Genomic DNA, 22139 nt, shown 5'->3' with positions numbered 1-22139 from the left:
TTAACTTTTTGTCGGGAAGATCTGTCCAGTGAAGTCAGTGGAGTGTTAAAGTTCCTGACTATAACTGTATTGCTGTTGATCTCTCCTTTAAAGTCCTTAAGGTTATTATTGATAGGTCCTTATTTATTGTCATTTTAATTCTTTATGCCTATGTTTCTTTTTCTATTTCTTTTTATTATTACATAAGTCCCTTTAACATTTCTTGCAATGCTTCTATTTCTACTTCTAATTACAGCTTCTATTTCTACTTCTAATTGCAGTGCTGGTCTGGTGATAAACTCTTTTAGCCTTTTTTGTCTGGGAAGCTCTTTATTTCACCATCTATTTTGAATGATAGCCTTTCTGGATAGACTAGTTTTGGTTTCAGATCCTTGTTTTTCATTACCTTGAATACTTCGTGCTATTCCCTTCTGACCTGTGGAGTTTCTGATGAGAAATCAGTGGACAGCCTAATGGGAGCTCCTTTGTAGGTAACAGGTTGCTTTTCTCTTGCTGCCTTTAAGATTCTCTTTGTCTTGAATTCTTGGCATTTTAATTATGATGTGTCTGGGCATGGGCCTCTTTGGATTCTTCTTGCTTGAGAGCCTCTGTGCCTCCTGAACTTGTGTGACTTTGTTCTTGACAGGTTAGGGAAGTTTTCTGCCATTATTTCTTCAAACAGGTTCTCTAACTCTTGCTTACTTTCGACCTCCTCTGGCAATCCTATGAAGTGAATATTGTAACATTTCATGTTGTCCCACAACTCCCTTAGACAGTCCTCCTGTTTTTGAATTGTTCTCTCTTTTTTGATCTCTGATTGAGTGATTTTTTTTCTACCCTGTCTTCTATTTCACTGATCTGATCCTCAGCTTCCTCTAGTCTGCTGTTTATTCTTTCTAATGTATTCTTTATTTCTGCTATGTCATTCTTAATTTCCTTCATAGTTTCCATATCTTTTTTCATACTATTGAGCACCCTTACAATCAGTATTCTGAACTCTATATTTGATAGATTGCTTATCTCCATTTTATTTAGCTCTTTTTCTGGAGACTTCTCTTGTTCTTTCATTTGGAGCTTGTTTTTTTTGTCTTCCCATTTCAGCTGCCTGTTTGGGTTTGTTTTTATGTATTAGGTGGGCCTCCTAGGACTCTCAGTCTTTTTGGAAGTCTCTGGTGCAGGCCAATATCAGAGGCTGTTTGTGACTGGCCTTGAGTACCCTTTTTGGAGCTATCAACAACCCTCAGCTTTAGTTCCCCTCTGTTGGGGCAGGGTGTGTTTGGACAGGACTGAGATGCACACCAAAGTCTGTTGTTCAATTGCCAGGTCCAGAGGCAGATCAAGCAAAGACTTAAAGCACTCTGAGTTATGCCTCTGCCTACAGGCTGATTAATCTGGTTCTGGTAAAGAGCCTCAGGCTGTAGAAACTGCACAGGGTAGGGCTAGAGGTTTTCTAACAGGGTGAGGTTATTTCTTCTCCCTCAGGCAAAAGCTGCTTGGAAGGTCAATGTCTGCCTGTGAAAAAAGTCCTCTTCAGTATGGGGGAATGACTCAGTACAGTAATTCAGAGGGGTACCCTCTGAGCTCTTTCTCCAGAGCCTACAACCCTAGGTTCCCCTCACACAGCTCCAGTCCACTCTGCCCTCCCTATGCTCTAGCCCAAGGTGATTGGCTTCTCATGAAACTTTTTGTATTGGCTCTTTAAGAGGGTGCCTTCATTTCCAGCCACCTCTTCCTTACAGAAAGAAACCCACCTGCTTTTCACAACCAGATGTTATGTGGGCACCTTTCTCAGTTGTACTCTTGGCTGGGAAGCCCAGCCTGGGGTTTAGGCCCCAGAGTCTTCAGTGGGAACCCCCCACAGCTGAGATATACCTCTGGGCCTTCAGCTGCTGCCTGTGGGAGCCTAGCCAGCCTTCTTGTGCCTCCACACTTCCTACCAGACTCTGTGTGGTCTCCACTTTAGGTCCTTGGTTATGAGGGTGCTCTTCAGCTCATCTTCAGTTGCAGTTGGTTATTCAGGATGGTTTTTCTATAATTTAGTTGTAATTCCAGTTTGGTCCTGGGAGAGTGTCAGTGTAGTTTCCACTCATTCTGCAGCCATCTTTAATTCCACTTTGTATATCTCTATGTCATTTTTAATTCTTATTATCTTTTTATTTAAGTTTTCACTGAGATCATCCATTCTTCCCCCAAGATCTTTTGAGCATCTTTATAACCATTGTTTTAAACTCTGTATCTGGTATCTTGGTTCTTCCATTTCATTTTATTCTTTTTGGGGGAACTTCTCCAGTTCTTTCATTTGAGACATGTTTCTTTGTCTCCTTATTGTGTCTCTGTATATTAAGTAAATCTTCTATGACTCCCAAACTTGTGGTGATCACTTTATGATGTAGGTATCTTGTTGATCTCAGTGGTATAATCTTCCAGATCACCTGAGCTTGGTGCTCTAGGAATGTTTCTTGTAGGTTATGTGCACCCTCCTATTGTAGTTGTGTCTTGAATTCTGTTGGCCTTTTTGTGGTTGGAGTTAAACCTTCAGGCTGGTTGACTCTAAGGGTAAACCTTGATCACAGTGAATGAGTCACTGTTCAGGGGCTGGTGCCTGTGGGAATCCCCCTTTGGGTGTGCCATTTGTGTGGCTAGTTGTGCCAAACTCTGATGTGGTCTGAAGCCCACCACTGGTTGTGTTGGTTTTGGGTTCACTTAAGTGAATTCAGTTATAGTTCAATGTCAGATGGGTGTAATTGTCCTTGGGCTACCTGTCTGGAACTACTACACTATTCACTGTTTATGGCTGTGTCTACTGAGCCAGGGTATGTGTGGGAGGAGCCAACCGTGTAGAAGGATTTAACCTCATAAAACTTAGAGCTGGAAGCAAATCTATAAAAGGTCCAAGGCTCGCTGAGATTTGCCTGTACCTGTCAGCTACTTACCCTCTCCCAAAGGTTACCTGGTCGTCCTCCAGAACCTTCTGAAGAAAGACTGTAGTGTGGGCCCAGACTGGCTCAATGCACAGACCCTTGCACAGTTCAGGAGCTTGGTAGGGTGAGGCTAATGGGGATGGGGCTAGTGAGTTTCCTACTTGGGGGCTACATGGTACATGGTCAGGCATTCAGTGAGGGGGAAAGTTGCCCCTACGCTAGAGTCTCACACTCTAGCTCCTCCAGGAGGAGCGTGCTGCAGGTTCAAGTTGAGTGTGGCCAGTCATCCTCTCTGCAGGAGAAAACTCAATAGGTCAGAGCCACCTAGTCTCAGAAGGACAGATCAAAAGAGTCTCTCATGGGAGGAGGTGCTGGTGGAACCCACAGGAGTCACCAAGCATTTCATCCTGGTCCTAGACAGTATCCTCTGAGGGAGACACACTGCAAATGTCTCAGCTCTGAGCAGCACACCATTTCCAACGTGGAACTGAACTAAGCCGGTCAGGGTCACCAGGACTTGGGAGAGCGAGTCCAAACAGTCTCCCATTTGGGGTGGTGCTGGCAAGTCTGTAGGAAAGAGGTGAGCACTTTTTCCCTTTTCTGTGATAGCCAGGTTTGAGCTCTCAGGGGAGATAGGAGTGACTCCAACCCCCACATTCTATGGTTCTCCTCCACCCTGCAATGTAGCCACACAACCCAGCACCCACCCATCTGATTCCCAGATAAAAACTTCCCTGGGAGGCACTCTGAAAGTCCCAGCTCTGTATAGCAGTCTGCTCCTTCTGTGTGAGTGAATTCAGCAGGGCAGAACCACAGAGTGGAATGGTAAGCCCAATGATTCAACAGGTGGAGGCAAGGCACTGGCTGTGCACTTGAGGTGGGGAAGAATGGTCTCTTTTCCAAAGCTATACCATTCAGTCACTCTCTGAGTCTCCACCAAGAGCTTCTTTAGAAAAAGAGCACCTCAAAGTTCCCTGCTGAGTGCAGCCAGCAGACTCCTCTATAGGACTCGAGCACAGCAGGATGTTTTTGCCAGTACCTGGAAGACCGGGCAGTGCACTTCTTAGGCTGGTGCTGGTACAGTAAGAGTGCTTGGCCCTCAGAAGGTGACATCTGGATCTTTAGCATACTCCCTTCAAGATTGAGTCCCCACTAATTTTTCACCACCAGATGCTATGTGGGCTCTCTTCCCATCTCTGTTGCTCTGGGTTGGGAATCCCTGCATGGGGTTGAGACCCCTCACTCCTGGGGGGAGGGAATTTTTCAGCTGAGATGTTTCTCCAGCTTCCCAGGCACTGCATGTAGGTGTAGGGTCTAGCCCTTTCTGTTTTTCTGCCATTCTTACCAGTCTCTTTGTGGCCTCTTCTGTAAATCCTTGGTTACTAATACTTCAGTTCAGCTAGCCTTCATTTGGTTATTTATTCAGGTTGGTTGCTCTATAATTTAGCTGTAAATCTGATTTTGCCCTGGGAGCATGGAGTGTAGCTTCTACCTACTCTGCAGACATCTTGGAATCTAAATTTTATTTTCAATATATAAGAAATGTAGCAAATATTTTACAACTTTTACTTTAAAAAATCTATTTTTCTTTTCAATCTCAAATAGTTTTTGTTTGTTTGGGGGTTTTTCGCTAAATTTTAATATCCATATCATCTTCCCTCAACTAGAATCTCTCTTCTTTTTTTCCTTTTCTTTTTCCTCTTAAAATACAGACAGATTTTAACTTGGAGCCCAGTCTTTCATGATAAACCTGAACTTATCAAAATGCCTCAAATGGCATATTGTATATATCACAGTACTAGACGGTCATCTTATTACATAAATATTTAATAGTACTTCAAGATCTATTCTTTCGGGTGAGCTTACCTACCTTCTCTATTTGTAGTCACTTCAAAATACTGAGATGCCAGAAACAAAGCAATATGAAAGGTTCAGATAATAGCAGCACAAGCACCTAGATGCTTATTTAATTTTTTATATACATGGCATCTATCTTGATAAAAATTGCTGTGAGTACTGGCCAGTGTGGCTCAATTGAGCATAGTCCTGTGCACCAAAAGGTCACTGGTTAGATTTCTGGTCATGGCACATGTCTAGGTTATGGGTTCAGTCCCCGGTCAGGATGAGTACTAGAGGAAACTGATTGATGTTTCTCTCTCATATTGATGTTTCTCTCTCCCCTACCCCCTCTCCCTTCCTCTCTCTAACAATTAATAAAAACACATTTTTTAAAACAATTGTGAAATAATAGCTGAATCACTTGGTAGCTTATAATATTGAGTTTATGAAGAGCATATTCTCAAGAACTTATTATATTAAGGATTGTGTTTTATTATTAAACAGATATGTCAAGATATATAAGGTGCAGTTATTATCATTTGGGGATTGAAATTTTATTTGATTTGGCATCTTCATTTCTGAAGACCACTAGGAGATGAAAAATAACTACAACAATCTGTTGCAGTGTTAAAATGGTGACTCAGTTACTCTAAAAAGAAGGTACTGAGACTGTTCTATTCACGGTACAATGCAATTACAACTAGCACCAAACCTAACACTGTTTAACTCTCCACATAATAGTTTGATTTATCTTGATCCAAAATTCTCAGGGAGGAGGTGCATTGAAGTTACGAGAAAACACTGACTTGAAATTAGCATAGATCTTAAAAGCTTATTTGCGGGAAGTGCTGTGGCTTATTCAACAGGTCACTGATAAGCCTGGCAAAACAGATCCCGGAAAAAAATTAGTAAGTGCCAATTATATAAATAACAAGAAGACTTTGTTAGGTACACACCAGTAAGATTCCTTGGTGTTGAATGAAAAACATGTTAAACATACTGCAATACCAACAGTTCAATAATATAAGGAATCAGAGCAATAGCTAAAAATTTTAAAGCTAAACAAAAGATTAATAAATTGCCTATGAATCTAGTGTCATCCCAACATAAATACTGAATTCTCTAAAAATTAGTATTTTCTTTTTAAGGAAAGGGAACATGTCATTTATCCTAGTCATTAAAATCCTGACCAATGATTTGGGGCCTGGACCTCAAGGCACTTTTTATCAAAAATTCTTAGGATATGACTTTAGAGAAAATTACTTCCTCCTATTGAATTTTTCTTCTCTTCCTCCATACCTCACCTATACAAGGCATATTCAGATTGCTTATACAAAGCTTCACTGTTGTGTTCAAATAATCATGACATATAGTGAATGGGCTTGTACAACATGGACTGATTCAGAAATGGAAGTTGCACATGAAATTTCATAAGATTTTTAAATTAACCATTGACCTAGAAATTGACCAAATTACCCAAATCCATTTGTTTGTTAGATCAACTAAATAAGTTTATTCATTCATCTGCCTTTCCTTCCCTCCTTCCCTCCATCTCTACTTCCCTCCCTTCTTCTCTTTTTCCCATCCATCCATCCATCCATCCATCCATCCATCCATCCTCTACCCATCTATCCATTCATCCTTTTATCTGGCTGCCCCTCAGTCAATCCAAAGAAGTATATATTGAGCAGTTTATATGGGCCAACTATTGTGCCAGGTGCTGAGAATTCAAGGGGAAATAAGACAGATTACTGTGCCCTTGAAGAATTTATATTCTTGGGGCTAACACAAGCAATAGTCAAGAAAAGAATAAATAATTACTGATTGTGATTAGTTGTATGAAGAACCTCAAAGGAGTTTTGTGTATAGCATTTGATTTATCGGATTTTCGCAGTTATCTCAAAGAACGAACATTTTTTAACTTTAAACTTTTTATTTTTCAATTGCAGTTGACATATAACATTAAATCAGCTTCAGTTGTATAACCTAGCAATTAGACATTATACAACTTACTAAGTAATTACCCTGATAAATCTAGTACTCATCTGATACCATACATAGTTATTAGATATTATTGACTATATTCCCTATGCTGTACTTTACATCCCTGTGACTGTTCTGTAACTACCAATTTGTACTTCTTAATCCCTTCACCTTTTTTACCCATCCCCCAATACCCCTTCCATCTGGCAGCCATCAAAATGGAGAACATACTTTTCTTTTTTTTAATATGTCTTTATTGATTTCAGAGCAAGGAAAGGACAAGGAGAGAGAGACAGAAACATCAATGATGAGAGAGTTGTCATTGATCGGCTGCCTCCTGCACGCTCCGATTGGGGATCAAGCCTGCAGCCCGGGCATGTGCCCCAACTGGGAGTCGAACCTCCATCTCCTGGATCCTAGGTGGATGCTCAACTGCTGAGCCATGGCCGGCCAGGCCATACATTTTTTAAAGCCTCAATATAGAGCTCTTATGAAAGAAAGACAATTGTGTCATTACTGTTTACCAGTTTATCCCAAAGGCCTAGTTTATTACCAGGTTCCTAGTAAGTGATTTATAAGTTGTTATTATTATTAAAGATTGTTGTATGCTCTAGAGCATTTATTGTGTCTGTGAACTCATTCTGGTTTACAAACTGTTACTCTTCTGTAATAAGTATAAAAATTAAGAATAAGCACTTAGAAATTCACTTTTATTATCTGATTTTTAAAGTACTGATTTGCCATGGATTAGAAACTAAAAAACAAAACAAAATATAACTGTCCTTTACCACAGGTAATGTGAAAATCACTACTCTAAAAGACCATTTGCTCAGTTCTACTGTAAAAATGGCTAAATGATAAAAAACGAAACAAAACAAAAACACAGGTTAATGTTAAGGGGAAGGAAATGAACATTTAATCAGTGCCACTAAATGTTGGGCTGTTTACTCATTAAATAACTGTAGGAATGTTTGATCTCACTCAAAACACATTCCTCCAAGTGCTGGGTCTGAGCTGACATCAGAACACAGAGGTGGGCTCTCTGTAAGTCTCCTGTAGCTCCTGCTCTCCCCTTGCTGTGCATGGCGTTCTCACTTCCATACTATACTCTTACGGTCCTTAGGTAACAAAAATAGTTTTTGCTTTTCTTTAATATGATTTTGCTTCCAAAAATTATCTTCTTGTCAGTCAGTATGGATGTAAGAATTTGATTTGACAACTGTCCAACCTGCCTTCTCTGGGAATGTGTAGCTCACTGAACTTAGTCTTATTGTCAGGCCTAAACTTGATGCTTGCTTATGTATAAAGGACAGTATCTAAGTATGGGGACTATTTCATATTCATGAATTTTCAAGCTTGTATTTATGTTTGTAACTAGATCAGACTATAGGTCTGTGCGTGTGGCTTGAGCCCACCCTTAGAAATGATGTGCATTCAGACACTGTATCTTTGCTTCTCCTTCATGGAAAATGGGCATTTTCAACCTTTTTGCTATTACTGAAGGTCAGGGATAAGTGAAGCCAGCCTATGGGGTCCAATTCCTTATGGCCAGTTTCTGTATTTAGTTCCAGATAAATATCAGTCAGAATTGGGAGTACAAAAAAGGTTCGAATAAATAAGTAAAAATCCTCCCCCAGTGGTGATTTAAAAATAAACCATTCTGCCCAACCGGGTGAGGCTCGGTGGTTGAGCATCGACCTAGGATCCAGGAGATTGGGGTTCAATTCCCGGTCAGGGCACATGCCCGGGTTGCTGGCTCCATCCCCAGCCGGGGGTGTGCAGGAGGCAGCGGATGAATGACTCTCATGATCGATGTTTCTATCTCTCTCTCACTCTCCCTTCCTCTCTGAAATCAATAAAGATATATTTAAAAAAACACATATAAAGCAGTTCCTATGTTTTTTTTATTGAAGTATAATACCAGATTACTATTATGGTAGTGTACCTGTATGTCACAAGAATAATGCCATCACTTATATTCTAGGTGGGCCTCTTGGGAAGAACTGGATCAGGGAAGAGCACTTTGTTATCAGCTTTTTTGAGACTGTTGAACACCGAAGGAGAAATTCAAATAGATGGTGTGTCTTGGGATTCAATAACTTTGCAAGAGTGGAGAAAAGCCTTTGGAGTTATACCACAGGTAAGCCGGAAAAGACTTAACTAGGGAGAAAAAATAACTACATATAATTTTTTCATTATTTGATGCTTGTATTCAAGAAATTCACATTTCCCTGCAAAATATATTCATTATATATTTCTGTCCATTTTGTGCAATGCTATCTTTTCATTAGGAGAAAAACTGTCTCTAAAAATTCAGAATTCTCTGATACCCAGTTATTGAAATACTAATAGTTTTGATAGTCTGTCCCAGGAGACACAATCTGTAGTGAGAGCATGGGGCTTTTGTTTTTGTCAGATTTTTTGTCCTGCTTCAGTGGTCTGAGTTCCAAGTTAGCAATCCCAGCAGGTTGAGAAATACTTTGTAAGATATAAAAGATGCTGCTGAAATAAAAAGAAAAAACACTTGGAATCATGAGGTAGTGGAATTGAAAATAAAAAGTGTAATGATTGGGTTTTTTTGTACTTTGGATAAGAATAAACCATGTCAGATTAATCTGTAGCTTTAAAAAAAAAAAAAAAAAGAGAGAGAGAGAGAGAAAGGTGTATTTATTTATTTATTTATTTATTTATTTATTTATTTATTATTTTTTTCTGAGAGAAAGGGGAGGAGGGGGCAGAAGACAGTGATGGGATGGGTGTGGGGAGAAACTGCTCTAAGAGAAGCTGAGATTCAGGAACTAAGCTTATCACCCGACAATATTTTTTCCATTGCTTTTCAGAGAGAGTGGCAGAGAGAAAGAGAGAAACATTGACGTATCCATTGGTTGCCTCCCTCGCCCTGACCGGGGCCAGGGATGAGTCTGCAACCAAGGTATGTGCCCTTGGTCGTTATCGAACCTAGGACCTTTCAGTCCATGGGTGGACGCTCTAACCACTGAGCCAAAACAGCCAGGGCAGGAACTAAGCTTTTTGCCTGGTGCTGGCTCTGCCTACATGAGCCTCTGGGTTGTGAGCATTTTTTTTTAAATTGAATTTATTGGAGTGGCATTGTTTCACAAAAGGTTTCAGCATACAACTCAAAACATCATCTGCACACTGCATCATGAGCCCATCACCCAAGCAAAGTCTCTTTCGGTCCCCATTTCCCTTGCCTCTGCCCACTTCCACTTATCCCCCAACCCTCTTTCCCTCTGGCTATCACCACACTGCTGTCAGTGTCTATGTGTTAAGTATATAAGGTTTTTGGCTAATCCCTTCACATTTTTTTAATATCACTCTCTGATTTGGTCACAAAGTATCTCTAGCCTCACTGGCTTAGTATCATTCTGTTTTATTATACAAGAGGACTTCTTATATATATGAGGAAAACAGCAACAGTTCCATTTTAAAATGATCCAAATGGAAACCAATGAATGTATTTAATGTGAGCAAGTCTGAGAGGCATGTGCTACATATCTTCTGGTATTTGCTCTCATCTCTATGGAGCACTGTTTCAATGATCACTTTGCCCTCTTTGTATTAATGGGCACTGAATCTATTCCACTACCATGGTACTCACAATTATCTACTTTTAACACAAAATTTAAATGCTAGGAACATCTCCCAGTAGGTCCATTATAAATCTACTCTAAGAAAAAAGCTTGTATTTTTTGATAGGTTACCTTTGTGTAACATTTGCTCTTTTCAACTAATGAGGCCCTAAATATTGTAACTACTAGAATGGTGCTTTTATTTCATTTGTCTAGACTTTGCCATGTTGCCAGAAGCTTAATCCTGGTTGTACTTTGAAAAACAATATTGTTTCTTCAGAAAGAGAAAAGGAATTGTCAGATGGTCTAAAGAGAAACAGTGGGAATACATGTATCCCAAGGTGATAGCATTAGGCAAAATGAAAATGTCAAACAGAGAGTAGAATTTGGTTGCCTGAGAAGAGTTGCTGTTCAGTTGACACTAAGTTTTCTGATTCTATTTTTAACTAAAAAATGAAGCTTTTGTTTCCTTGTTGTTCTTACTCACAAAAACCTGCCCATTAGAATAAGCAAAGTTCTAAAAAATAATTCCAGTTTCTCTGGGAATCCTTTTGTTTATCTGCCATGTGATAGAGAGGGTTTTGTTTTATCATGTGTTCTATTTGGGAACCTAAATATGCAAGACCTGGAGGAAAATCGAGTAGGCCAGAGTTATGAAAATTCTTTATCTTCACTTTCTGCCAAAGTGGATTTTCCAAACTGGCCTTTATTTCATTTTCTCTCTTCTATGCCTTCAAGCTTTTTATAAACTAAACAAGAAATACTTTGAGATATGCCTTTTAAAATGTGTGATTATGTTAGTGGAAATGCTTCTGATTGTACATGTTTATGATTCTGGTTTCTGGGACTGTCTCTGAATGTCACAAAGATGTCTATAGACAGAATGTACTGATTCTTCTGCACTGACATCTTGAGAACATGAAGTGAATACCCAAGAAAGAGAGAAAGAGGGCAAACTCTTCATACCTTTTAAACATCCAAACCAAGAGATACTTTTACTGAAAGTTCAAATTATGTATTTTTTTTCCTTTCCTAGAGTTTGACCTTAAAAAACAAAAAGAAGGAATTTAAAATTCTACAAGAACCTTTTTTTTTGCTTTTCTGTCTTTTTCTTCTTTTCATCTTTCTGAACTTGCAAGAGCATACTTCCCCTCCAAGATCTCTGACACTGAAACATCAGAGATCTCTGGGTCAATTAGTCACTTGTTTTCAGACATATGAAACAGGAATTTTGAAAAAGAAACTTTCCCTTTCCTTCAGTCATTCTGAGATACCAGCTGTAGAATCACAAGATGTCATTAGTTTTGGCAAGTTCTTGCAATTGTGTTTTGTTTTATTTCTGTTCTTCCCTCCTGTAGCTAGAAAGTAATCTTAGAGAATGCACCAGCCCAGGAAACGGTATTGTGTACATTTCAAGGTGGAACCTTCTTTAATTTGTTCTACTTTACCTGTGGGCTCTGAGGGCATGGAGAGGTGACAGTGAAGCCTAGAGTCAGAGCCCAATGGACTAAAGCAATTATTTGAACACTGAGACTTAAAATTGTTCATTAGCCTTAAGCCTTGTTAAGCACTTAATTCATGGAAAACAGAAAAATAATTTTAAAATGTACTTTCAAAGCTTCAATTACAAGTTTGAAAGGCTGCAAAGTTATTCTGAAGGAATGACAGGCCTCTTTTTGCAATGAGACTTTGCTCCGAAACTAATCCATGCCTACACATGACTTGCACTACAAAGTTGGAACTCTTTTGTTGTGAGGGATATTAGTTAGGACCAAAACATGTATCTATAGATCTGAAAAATGAAGTTGGGAGCCCAGCAGTTCTCATTCAGTTTAACAATAATTCACAATTTAATAGTTATTAAACTCCTTCTACATGCTTAAAGTGTAGTAAGTACTATAGACTCAATAGTTATATTAGTGGTATTGAGCTCCTAATTCAACCTATGAACCTCCAGTCAGAAGCTCAAAAGTATATTCATTGCCATAAGTCAGGGATCAAAGGAAGAAACAAAAATGATAAATTAAACATAGGTAATTAAATATAGTCGTGGGTCAAGACACGGGCTAGTCAGGGAGTGCTATGAGCAATTATGAGAGAGAATCCAGCCCCTCCACGTTACTGTATCCTTCCTTCTTTTTTGCTTTCACTGCTGTGTTTTTCTCATCTTGTTTGCATTTCTCCATCATAAGTTGCACACAAATTAAGCTTTTTAAAGCAACAGTCCAGTTGTGTGATTTGCCTTTTAGGGAACTTCTCCCCTCACTGAATAGGTCCAAATTCTTCCATTTGTGGTTAGGTTCCTGACAGGTCTCAACCCAGCCTTTCCAGACAGGTCCACCACTCTTCATACCTAGGCACTTTTATGTTTCATTCCATCTGGATTTGCCTTTCCATGAAAGATACTTGACTTTTCTCTCTCATTTCCTCTGTTCATGCACCTCCTCTGTCTGAGGCAATCTTTCTTCACCATAGTCATTTTGCCATCACAAATATTAAACTCTGTCAGGTCATCTTTTCTAACTCACTTTCTTCCCCCCATTAAGCCTGAATCTAACTCCAAGTCTCCAGTCCCATATGTCAGTTCCAGATGGGATCTAGAACTGTGTCTATGGGTCTCTCCTGGCACTTCTCTATGTCTTGTATTAGGATTATCTGCGTATTTGTTTAATTTTCACTCAGTATTGTAAACACTTTGCAGACATTTTAGTTTAGGAAGCAGTATTTAAGCACAAAATTATCACCAATCAGAAAAGACTGGCAGAAATGCTAAATAAAACAGATTTTTTACCTTACTAATTATTCTATCTTTTAATATAGCACATGACACAATAGCTTGCATAGTAAGAATTCAATATACATTGTTTTGTGGTTAGTCACTAAATGTTTGATCTCTTTTACAAGAGACTGTGGTTCTATTATTATCTGAACTTTACTAGCTGTGTAATCTTTGACAAGTTATTTCATTTCTCTGAGCCTCAGTTTCTTTGTCTATAAAATGAGTATACTGGTAGTAACTTCTTCATTGGATTTTTGTGAGGATTAAATAAGTAAAATGATAAGTAAAATATGCACTAGCTGGTTTGGCTCAGTGGTTAGAGTATCGGTTCGCAGACTGAAGGGTCCCAGGTTCGATTCAAGCCAAGGTCACATACCTCAGTTGCAAGCTCGATTCTTGGCCCCTGTTGAGGTGCATGGGAGGGGCAACCAATCCATGTATCTTTCTCACATCAATGTTTCTCTCTCTAGCTCTCTTTCCCTTCCACTTTCTGAAAAGCAATGGAAAAAATATCCTTGGGTGAGGATTAGAAATAAAAAAGTAAAATAATCTACTCCCTGGTATGTAGTAAATACAATACACTGGGTTGTGGTGATGTTATCATATGTAGTTCCTTAAGGACATGGGGTCATGTTCTCTTCATCTTTGTATTGAATGGGAGGTATATGCTGTAGGAATTAACAAATACGTATGGATGGTTTCACAGAGAAGGTGATAATTAAGGTGGGCCACAAAGCTTATAGGTTTTAGAAAGGTTTAGGGCAGGGAGTTATAGAGAAGATATTCCAGGATCCCAGCAGAGACATTATGAACAAATACAGAGATACGAATTAGAAAAAGTTGGGGATCAAAAGGCAGAGGAAGCCATGTGTTACAGAGTATTTGGAGAATAAGGGAAAGACTTGACAGATAAGGAATGGGTTGACTCTTTTGAGCTAGGAAGAGATGGTGAAAGGGTGTTAGAAGGGTATGCTGCTGCTGGCAGAGTGTGGATGATGGACTTCAGAGAGGCAGAATCAGGAGCAGGGAAATGGGCTAAGAAACTCTCCAGCTAAACTGTAGTAAAATTAATGAGGAGGACAATGGGATTGGAGTCCCAAATTCAAGGGAGAAGAAAAAAACACCTAGTATTGTTATTAATGCCATATAACTAAGATTATCTTAATACTTCTAAGCCTAAAAATTTGATGTCTTTGATAATTTGGTCAGACCAAGAAAATATTATTTATACTGTCTCTGAAAAAGTATACGCTAAAAAGTTGTTTGTAACAGGTTTTAAAGCATTAAATGACTTTACAGGAAGCAATAATTTGAACATCTTAAATGTAATCATTTACATACAAATAAATTGTATATATATTAACCTTATGAAATTATTGTCTATTTGCTATAAATATTAAACATTTTTTACTAACAAATAATTTATTCACTCTTCTTGTTAATGGATGTTCATAAAAGCAAAGCAACATTTATTTTTTAAATTCTATAATTCAATCTCACATTCTTGATTTGTTCAAATTGGATGGATTTCTATTTCACAGATTCAACTTATAAAATTTTAGTCACTGTGATACTTACAAGCATTTGGGCAACATTTTAAAAGAACTAAACATGATATAAATATATATACATATTAATATTATACATATATGTATGTGTGTTTATAACTTCGTGTGGAAAATAATGTAATAATAAATAATAATACAAGAATAAGCTCTGTGTTTTGCATACTCACAACTGTAAGCCTACTTTTGTCCCACCCTGTATATATTCTGAGCCAAAACAAAAAAGCACTATATCCTTGCCCTGGCCAGTGTGGCTCATTGGTTGGGTATCGTCCCATACACTGAAAGGCTGCCAGTTCTATTCCCAGTCAGGGCACATGCCCAGGTTGCAAGCTTTATCCCTGGTATGGGGCATGCAAGAGACAGCCAATTGACATTTCACTCTTACCTCAATGTCTCCCTCTCTCTAAAAATCAATCAAAAATCTTTTTCAAAAAGAGCACTATATCTTTAAGGATAGGAGTCATTTCTCTGTCTCATTTAATTTATTTATTCTATGTTCAGTTATCACATCATTCAAATTGCTTTTTTGTTTTTCACTTGATATACAAGGCTAAAGCATACTGTCTATTGCAGTGATATATTTACAACTTTGAGCACTCCACTGAGCTGAAGAGTCAGCTTCAGGAAGGAGATCAGTCAGGCAATGAACAATGGTGCTCTCTTTATTTTTCTCCTTGAGTCCCAAGAATTGTTCTTTATACCATATATACATGACATTAAATAAATATCAAATATTTGCATATCTTAATTTTTCTATCGGTAAATAGCTTCTTAAAAGGTAGATAGAAGATCATTGTGATTTATAATTTCAGGTATATTTTTTGCTGTACAATCAGTCTGGCTGTGTCACCTTGGCCAAGCCACTTAACTTCTCAGGGTCTTGGCTATTTCATTTGTAAGTCAGGGAAAAGGGTGTAAGGGACCTCCAAAGACCTCTCAGCTTTAGAGATAAATTTGTGGAAACTTCACACAGTTTAGAAAACAGAACTAAGGAGATTCCAAGATGGTGGGGGATTAAGTAGAAGTTACACTGACACTCTCCCAGGACCAAACTAGAATTACAACTAAATTATGGAAAAACCATCCTGACTAATCAACTGAAGACTAGCTGGAGAGCACCCTCATAACCCAGGACCTAAAGTGGAGACTGCACAGAAACTGGTAGGAAGTGCAGAGGCACGAGAGGACTGCCTGGGCTCCCACAGGCACCAGCTGAAGGTCTGGAGGGATATCTCAGCTGTGGAGGGGTTCCCACTGAGGACTTCAGGGTCTAAACCCCAAGCTGGGCTCTCCAGCCCAGAGAACCAGAACTGAGAAAGGTATACACATAACATCTGGCTGTGAAAAGCAACAGGGCTTCTGTTGGCCAGGAAGAGGCACGTGGAAATGCAGGCACCCTCTTAAAGAGCCACCACACAAAATTTCATATGCAGCTACTCACCTTGGGCTCCAGCAGAGGGAGGGCAGAGTGGACTGAAGCTGTGTGAGGAGAATCCACGGTTGAGGGCTCTGGGTATAGAGCTTGGATTCCTGTTCTGAGTCATCCCCCCAAGTGCAGAGGACATCTTTCTCAGGCATACCTTTACTATCCATGCAGCTTATGTCTTGGAGGTGAGGCAATTGCCCCACCCTGCTGGAAAACCTCTTGCCCCCTCCTGTGAAGTTTATGCCTTGCTGTGGTCTACAGCCCGAGGCTCATTAAGAGACTAACAATCAGCCTGAAGGTAAAGGTAGATCTCTGGATGATTTGAGTATTTGCTTGATCTGTTTCTGGATGTGGGGCTAGAAACATTAGATCTTGGTGCACATCTTGGTCCTTTCTAAATGTACCCAGACCCAGCAGACAGAGCCACAAGCTGTAGATAACTGAGAGGTCTAAACAGGGTACTCAAGGCCAATCACAAACAGTGTCTGACACTGTCCTGCACCAGAGACCATCCAGAAAGACTGGGAGTCCTAGCAGGTTTACCAAATACATAAAAACAAACCCAAACAGGTAGCTTTTTAAAAAAGGGGAGACAAAAACACAAGCTCCAAATGAAAGAACAAGAGAATTCTCTAAAAAAAGAGATAAATGAAATGGAGATAAGCAACCCTATCAGATACAGAGTTCAGAATAATGATTGTAAGAATGCTTAACAGCATGAGAAAAAGTATGGAAACTATGAAGGAAATTAAGAATAACATAGCAAAAGTAAAAAATACATTGGAAGGAATAAACAGCAGGTTACAGGAGGCTGAGAATCAGATCAGTGAAATAGAAGACAGGGTAGAAAAAAATCACTCAATCAGAGAACCAAAAGGAAAAAAACAATTAGAAAACAGGAGGACAGTTTAAGGGAGCTGTGGGACAATCTGAAACGTAACAATCTTTACATCATAGTTGTACCAGAAGGTGAAGAAAGTGAGCAAGAGATAGAGAACCTGTTTAAAGAACTAATGGCAGAAAACTTTCCTAACCTGGTAAAGGACAAAGTCATACAAGTTCAGGAGGCACAGAGTGTCCCAAGCAAGAAGAACCCAAAGAACTACATGCCCATACACATCATAATTAAAATACCAAAAATCAAAGACAAAGAAAGAATCTTAAAGGCAGCAAGAGAAAAGCAATCTGTTACCTACAAAGGAGCTCCCATAAGGCTGTCAGCTGATTTCTCATCAGAGACTACAAACTGGAAGGGAATAGCATGAAGTATTCAAGGTAAGGAAAAACAAGGATCTGAAACCAAGACTACTCTATCCAGCAAGGTTATCATTCAAAATAGATGGTGAAATAAAAGCTTCCCAGACAAAAAAAGGCTAAAGGAATTTATCACCACCAAACTAGCACTGCAAGAAATGTTAAAGGGGCTGCTATAATAATAAGAAATAGAGAGAGAAATATGGGCATAAAGAATTAAAATGGCAATAAATAAGTACCTATCAATAATACTCTTAAATGTAAATGAATTAAATACTCCAATCAAACGTCATAAGGTAGCTGAATGAATTAGAAAACATGGCTCAAATATATGCTGTCTATAAGAAACCCACCTCAGAACAAAAGACTCACACAGTATGAGAGTGAAGGGACAGAAAAGAAAGTTTTTCCATTCAAATGGAAATGAAAAAAAACACCACAAAACCTGAGGTAGCAATACTCATTTCTGACAGAATAACTTCAAAATGAAGGCCATAACAAGAGACAAGAAAAGTCACTACATAATACTAAAGGGATAGATCCAGGGAGAGGAAGTAACCATGTATGCACAAATATAGGAGCACCTAAGTATATATAAAACTTCTGGAGGACTTTAAGGGAGAGATCAACAGCAATACAGTTATAGTAGGGGACTTAAACTGGATAGTTCAACTTCACTGGATAATTCTTCCAGACCAAAAAAAAAGTCAACAAGGAAACAGTGACCCTAAATGACACACTAGATCAGATGTATTTAATTGACATTTACAAAATATTTCATCCCAAAGGAGCAGAATATACATTCTTCTCAAGTGCACATGGGTCATTCTCAAAGATAGGCTTACATTGTAGGACACAAAACAAGTCTCTATAAGTTCAAGAAGATTGAAATCATATCAAGCATCTTCTTGGATCACAATGGCATGAAACTAGAAATCAACTATGGTAAAAACACTCAAAAACATTCAAACACATAGAAGCTAAATAGCATGTTATTAAACAATGAATGAGTTACCAATGAGATCAAGAAAGAAGGCAAAAACATCCTGGAAACAAATGAAAATGAACACAAAACAACCCCAAATCTATCGGACAGAGCGAAAGCAGTCCTGAGAGGGGAAACTCATAGCACTACAGGCCTACCTCAAAAATCAAGAAAAATTTTTAGTAAACTATCTCACCTTACAACTTAAAGAATTAGAAAGCTCCCCTGTGAGGCTGTCCGGACCAGGGCTTTTGTTTTTTGGGAGTTTTTTTTATTGCTGCTTCAATTTCATAAGTTGCTGTTGGCCTACCAGGGACACAGACAGTAGTGAAGGCCTGTGGGGGTGGCGGATCTGGGATGGAGAGGATTAATGGGGAAAAAGGGTACATCTGTAATACTTTCAACAATGAAAATAAATTAAAAGGAAAACAGAACTAAAACAGCTACTGGCACCCTGGAAACAAGAGCGTGCCAGATACTATTTGTAATATTTGTAAGACAGGAATGAAATGTTTGAATAGTTGTATGAAATTGAATTTGAACTGAACAGTTCATTCAGTTAATTTTTCTTTAAAATTAAAACATTACTTTAATGCTAGACAGTAAACTGTATACAAAAGACTTACAGAATTTCTGAATTGTATTAAATCCACTACATCTAAACTTTTGGGTGTCTAATTTCAATAAGCAGCTTCCTTCCTTTATAATTTTGTATATATATCAATTTGAAATAAAATTAATTAATATACAGTACTAAACATTTGACAAATATTACATGTAAATGATTAAGTCATTAGAAAAAGTTAGGCATACTATTTCCCAAGCAATTATATATAGAAATGGTTTTAATTGATTGTTAGTATTATTTCTTTCAAGACTATTGGTTATAGTAGTTATTCTTGCCAAAGGAATAAAAGCAATAGCAGAATTCTGACTATGTTTTTATATTTTTACTTTTTATCTTTAAATCAGCCCATTTATTTATTCAGGAAACATTTATTGAGCATATACTATGTACAAAGCCTGTGAGTTAATGACAGGGTACACAGCAAAGTTGTGGTGAAGAAGAGATGATCACTACAAAAATTATCACAAATTCATAAACATTTTAATACTATAAGCTGTAAAGTACAGTTATTATGAGATCACACCTCGAGGGACATTGTTTGATTTTGATGATTTGAAAGATGCCAGTTAGAGGAAGTGACATCTGGTTTGAGACTTGAAGGATGTAGTTGGCCATGGGAAGATAGTAGGAGATGAGATTCATAGGTAGGGAGTATAGAATGTGTGAAGAATCTGAGGAAGTAAAAGAAAGCCATGTGGCTAGAGTGAAAGGCCGGGGGGCATGGAGAACACTAAATGGGCCAGAAGGAGTAGAAGGGACTAAATCATGTAGGGTCTGTCGACCATCTTAAGGATTTTACATTTTCCTTGAGTGCAATGGAAAGCCACTGAATGTTTTTCAAAAGGTTGATGACATAATCCAATTTATACTTGTAGGGACTGCTTTGGTCACTAAATGAAATTGGACTCGAAGGGTAGCAAGAGTGAAAGGAAAGAGATTAATTAGGAGGTTCTTGTAGTGTTCCAGAGAGAAGCATTGATGGCTCAAACTATGCAGTAGCAGTAGAGATAGAAAATCAATGGATTTGAGACATATTTTGGGAAAACAATTCACAGGTCTGATGATTGATTCCATTTTGGGAAGATTAGGGAGAAAGATAAGTCATGAATGACTCCCAAGTTTTTGCACTGAGGAAATGAAGGTGCCATGTATTGAAATGGAAAGCCTAGAGGTAGAGTAGATTTGAGAAAAAAGATGGCATTTCCCATTTTACAGTGAGAACCCGGAGGCTCAAAGAGCTTGGATTCTTATTCATAGATATATCTACTAGGCCAGAATTATATTACTATACCATCTTTGCAAACCGCATTTCCTTGAATAATTTCTGTGTCTGGTTTGATGTTATGATACCTTTTGCCTCCACCCATGGTCATCCAGAGTAATGGCACTATTCCATTTGTCTGCAATAAAATTTATATTGTATTGTTCCATTGGATATGTAAGTCCTCTTAAAACTTACAAAGACACTGTAGCCAATATAGAACCCTTCAACTCAGATCCTGCATGAGAAGAGGAAGCTAACCTCTCCATTGACAGTGCAGGACCTGAGCTGTGGCCAGTGGATGGATAGCAGTACTGTAATCAATACTATGCTACTGAGTGCTGTTGGGATCTTTATAGACCCGTAGGGCTGATCCTACCCAGCCCTTAATCTTTCCTGAGCTCCAGATTAGAGGAAAAATTGGTCCACGTAGGACTTGAGGCATTTTGCTATGGTGGCAAGGAGCACAGGTTTGAAGACAAACACCCTTGGGACCTTTGGGAAAGTCACTTAAATTTTCCCTTCATGTGCAATAATAGCATCTATTTCATTAGGCTGATATGAAGATAAAGAGATACCCCAAGTCAAGAGCCTTACCTGGGATGTGGTAAACCTGCCGTAAGCAAGAGCTCTGTTTTCCAGCCACTTAGTTCCCAGTGGAGATAACTTTCCTGAAGCACATATACACTCTCTGATGCTTAGTAAACCTCCACAGTTGTTATTTCCCATCCCTCTCAGTAAAGCTAGAAACCTTTGATATAAAGAACTACAATATTAAAAGAAAAATGTAAAAAATAGTAAATGGCTTTCTCTTCCTCACTTATTTCACTTAGCATAATTTTCTCCAGGTCCATCCATACTGTCCCAAAGGGTACAAGAACCTTCTTCTTTACTGCATAGTATTCCATGATGTGTATGTCCCACAGCTTTTTTATCCACTCATCTACTGATGGGCACTTGAGCTGTTTCCAGATCTTAACTATTGTAAACTGTGCTGTTATAAACATAAGGGTGCATATATTCTTTCTGATTAGTGTTTCAGGATTCTTAGGACATATTCCTAGAAGTAGGATCACTGGGTCAAAAGGCAGCTTCATTTTTATTTTTTGAGGAACCTCCATACTTTTTTCCATAGTGGTTGCACCACGCTACATTCCCACCAGCAGTGTACTAGAGTTCCCCTTTCTCCACATGATCTCACTTATATGTGGAATCTAAAGAACTTCATAAACTGATGAACAGAATAGATTCGATGACATGGAAGCATAGATGAGACTGATGAATGTCAGAGGGATGGAGGAGGACGGGTGGGTGGAGGGGAAGAGAGTAACCAAAGAATCTATGTGCATATATGCACAACCCAAGGACATGGACAATGGTGGGAAGAGGGACTGGGGAAGGGGGTGGGATGGGGTAGAATAGGTCATTGGGGAGATAAAGGGACATTTGTAATATTTTAAATAAAAATAAATAAATAAATAAATAAATAAATAAATAAATAAATAAATAAATAATAGTAAATGGCAAAATTCCACTGGCAAGTCTTTGAACTTTAGATACCAAATAAGCCCAATTTTTTAAAATAATGAATTGACTCAAGTTCTCAGAGCCACATCCTCTTCAATTCTCCTCACTTTATCAGAATTCTCTGATAATTCCCTTTGCTCTGTTTAGCTTATTTAGACATTGCTTTCATTTACTTGGAAGCTTGGAGGAGAATGCACAGATATACTTACCATACATCTTGTCATCTGATGAGTCATCTAGTCAACTCACATCCACTTCTGTAAAGCAATATACATATCCCTCAGGAAGTTAAGTAATAGCAGACAAGGCTTCTTGTTGGGGCTCTAGAGGATTCCTGAGATATCTGGCAACACCTTTATTCTTTAGGCCATAGATTTTGCCCTGGGTATTGAGATCTCT

The 22139-nt window shown here is 38.6% G+C and overlaps 1 protein-coding gene across 1 annotated transcript in view; it reads left to right on the top strand.

Moving 5' to 3' along the window:
- The window catches only part of CFTR (CF transmembrane conductance regulator), a 224194-nt gene that overhangs the window by 177446 nt on the left and 24609 nt on the right, over positions 1-22139 (top strand). Inside the window, 1 exon segment of the mRNA XM_016196929.2 lies at positions 8707-8862. Coding sequence (XP_016052415.2) covers positions 8707-8862 — 156 coding nt within the window.

This window comes from Miniopterus natalensis, chromosome 10 (genome assembly GCF_054644295.1).
Source record: "Miniopterus natalensis isolate mMinNat1 chromosome 10, mMinNat1.hap1, whole genome shotgun sequence".
Taxonomy (NCBI): Eukaryota; Metazoa; Chordata; class Mammalia; order Chiroptera; family Miniopteridae; genus Miniopterus; species Miniopterus natalensis.
The sequence above is the reverse complement of the archived record's forward strand: the minus strand, read 5'-3'. Positions and strand labels throughout refer to the sequence as shown.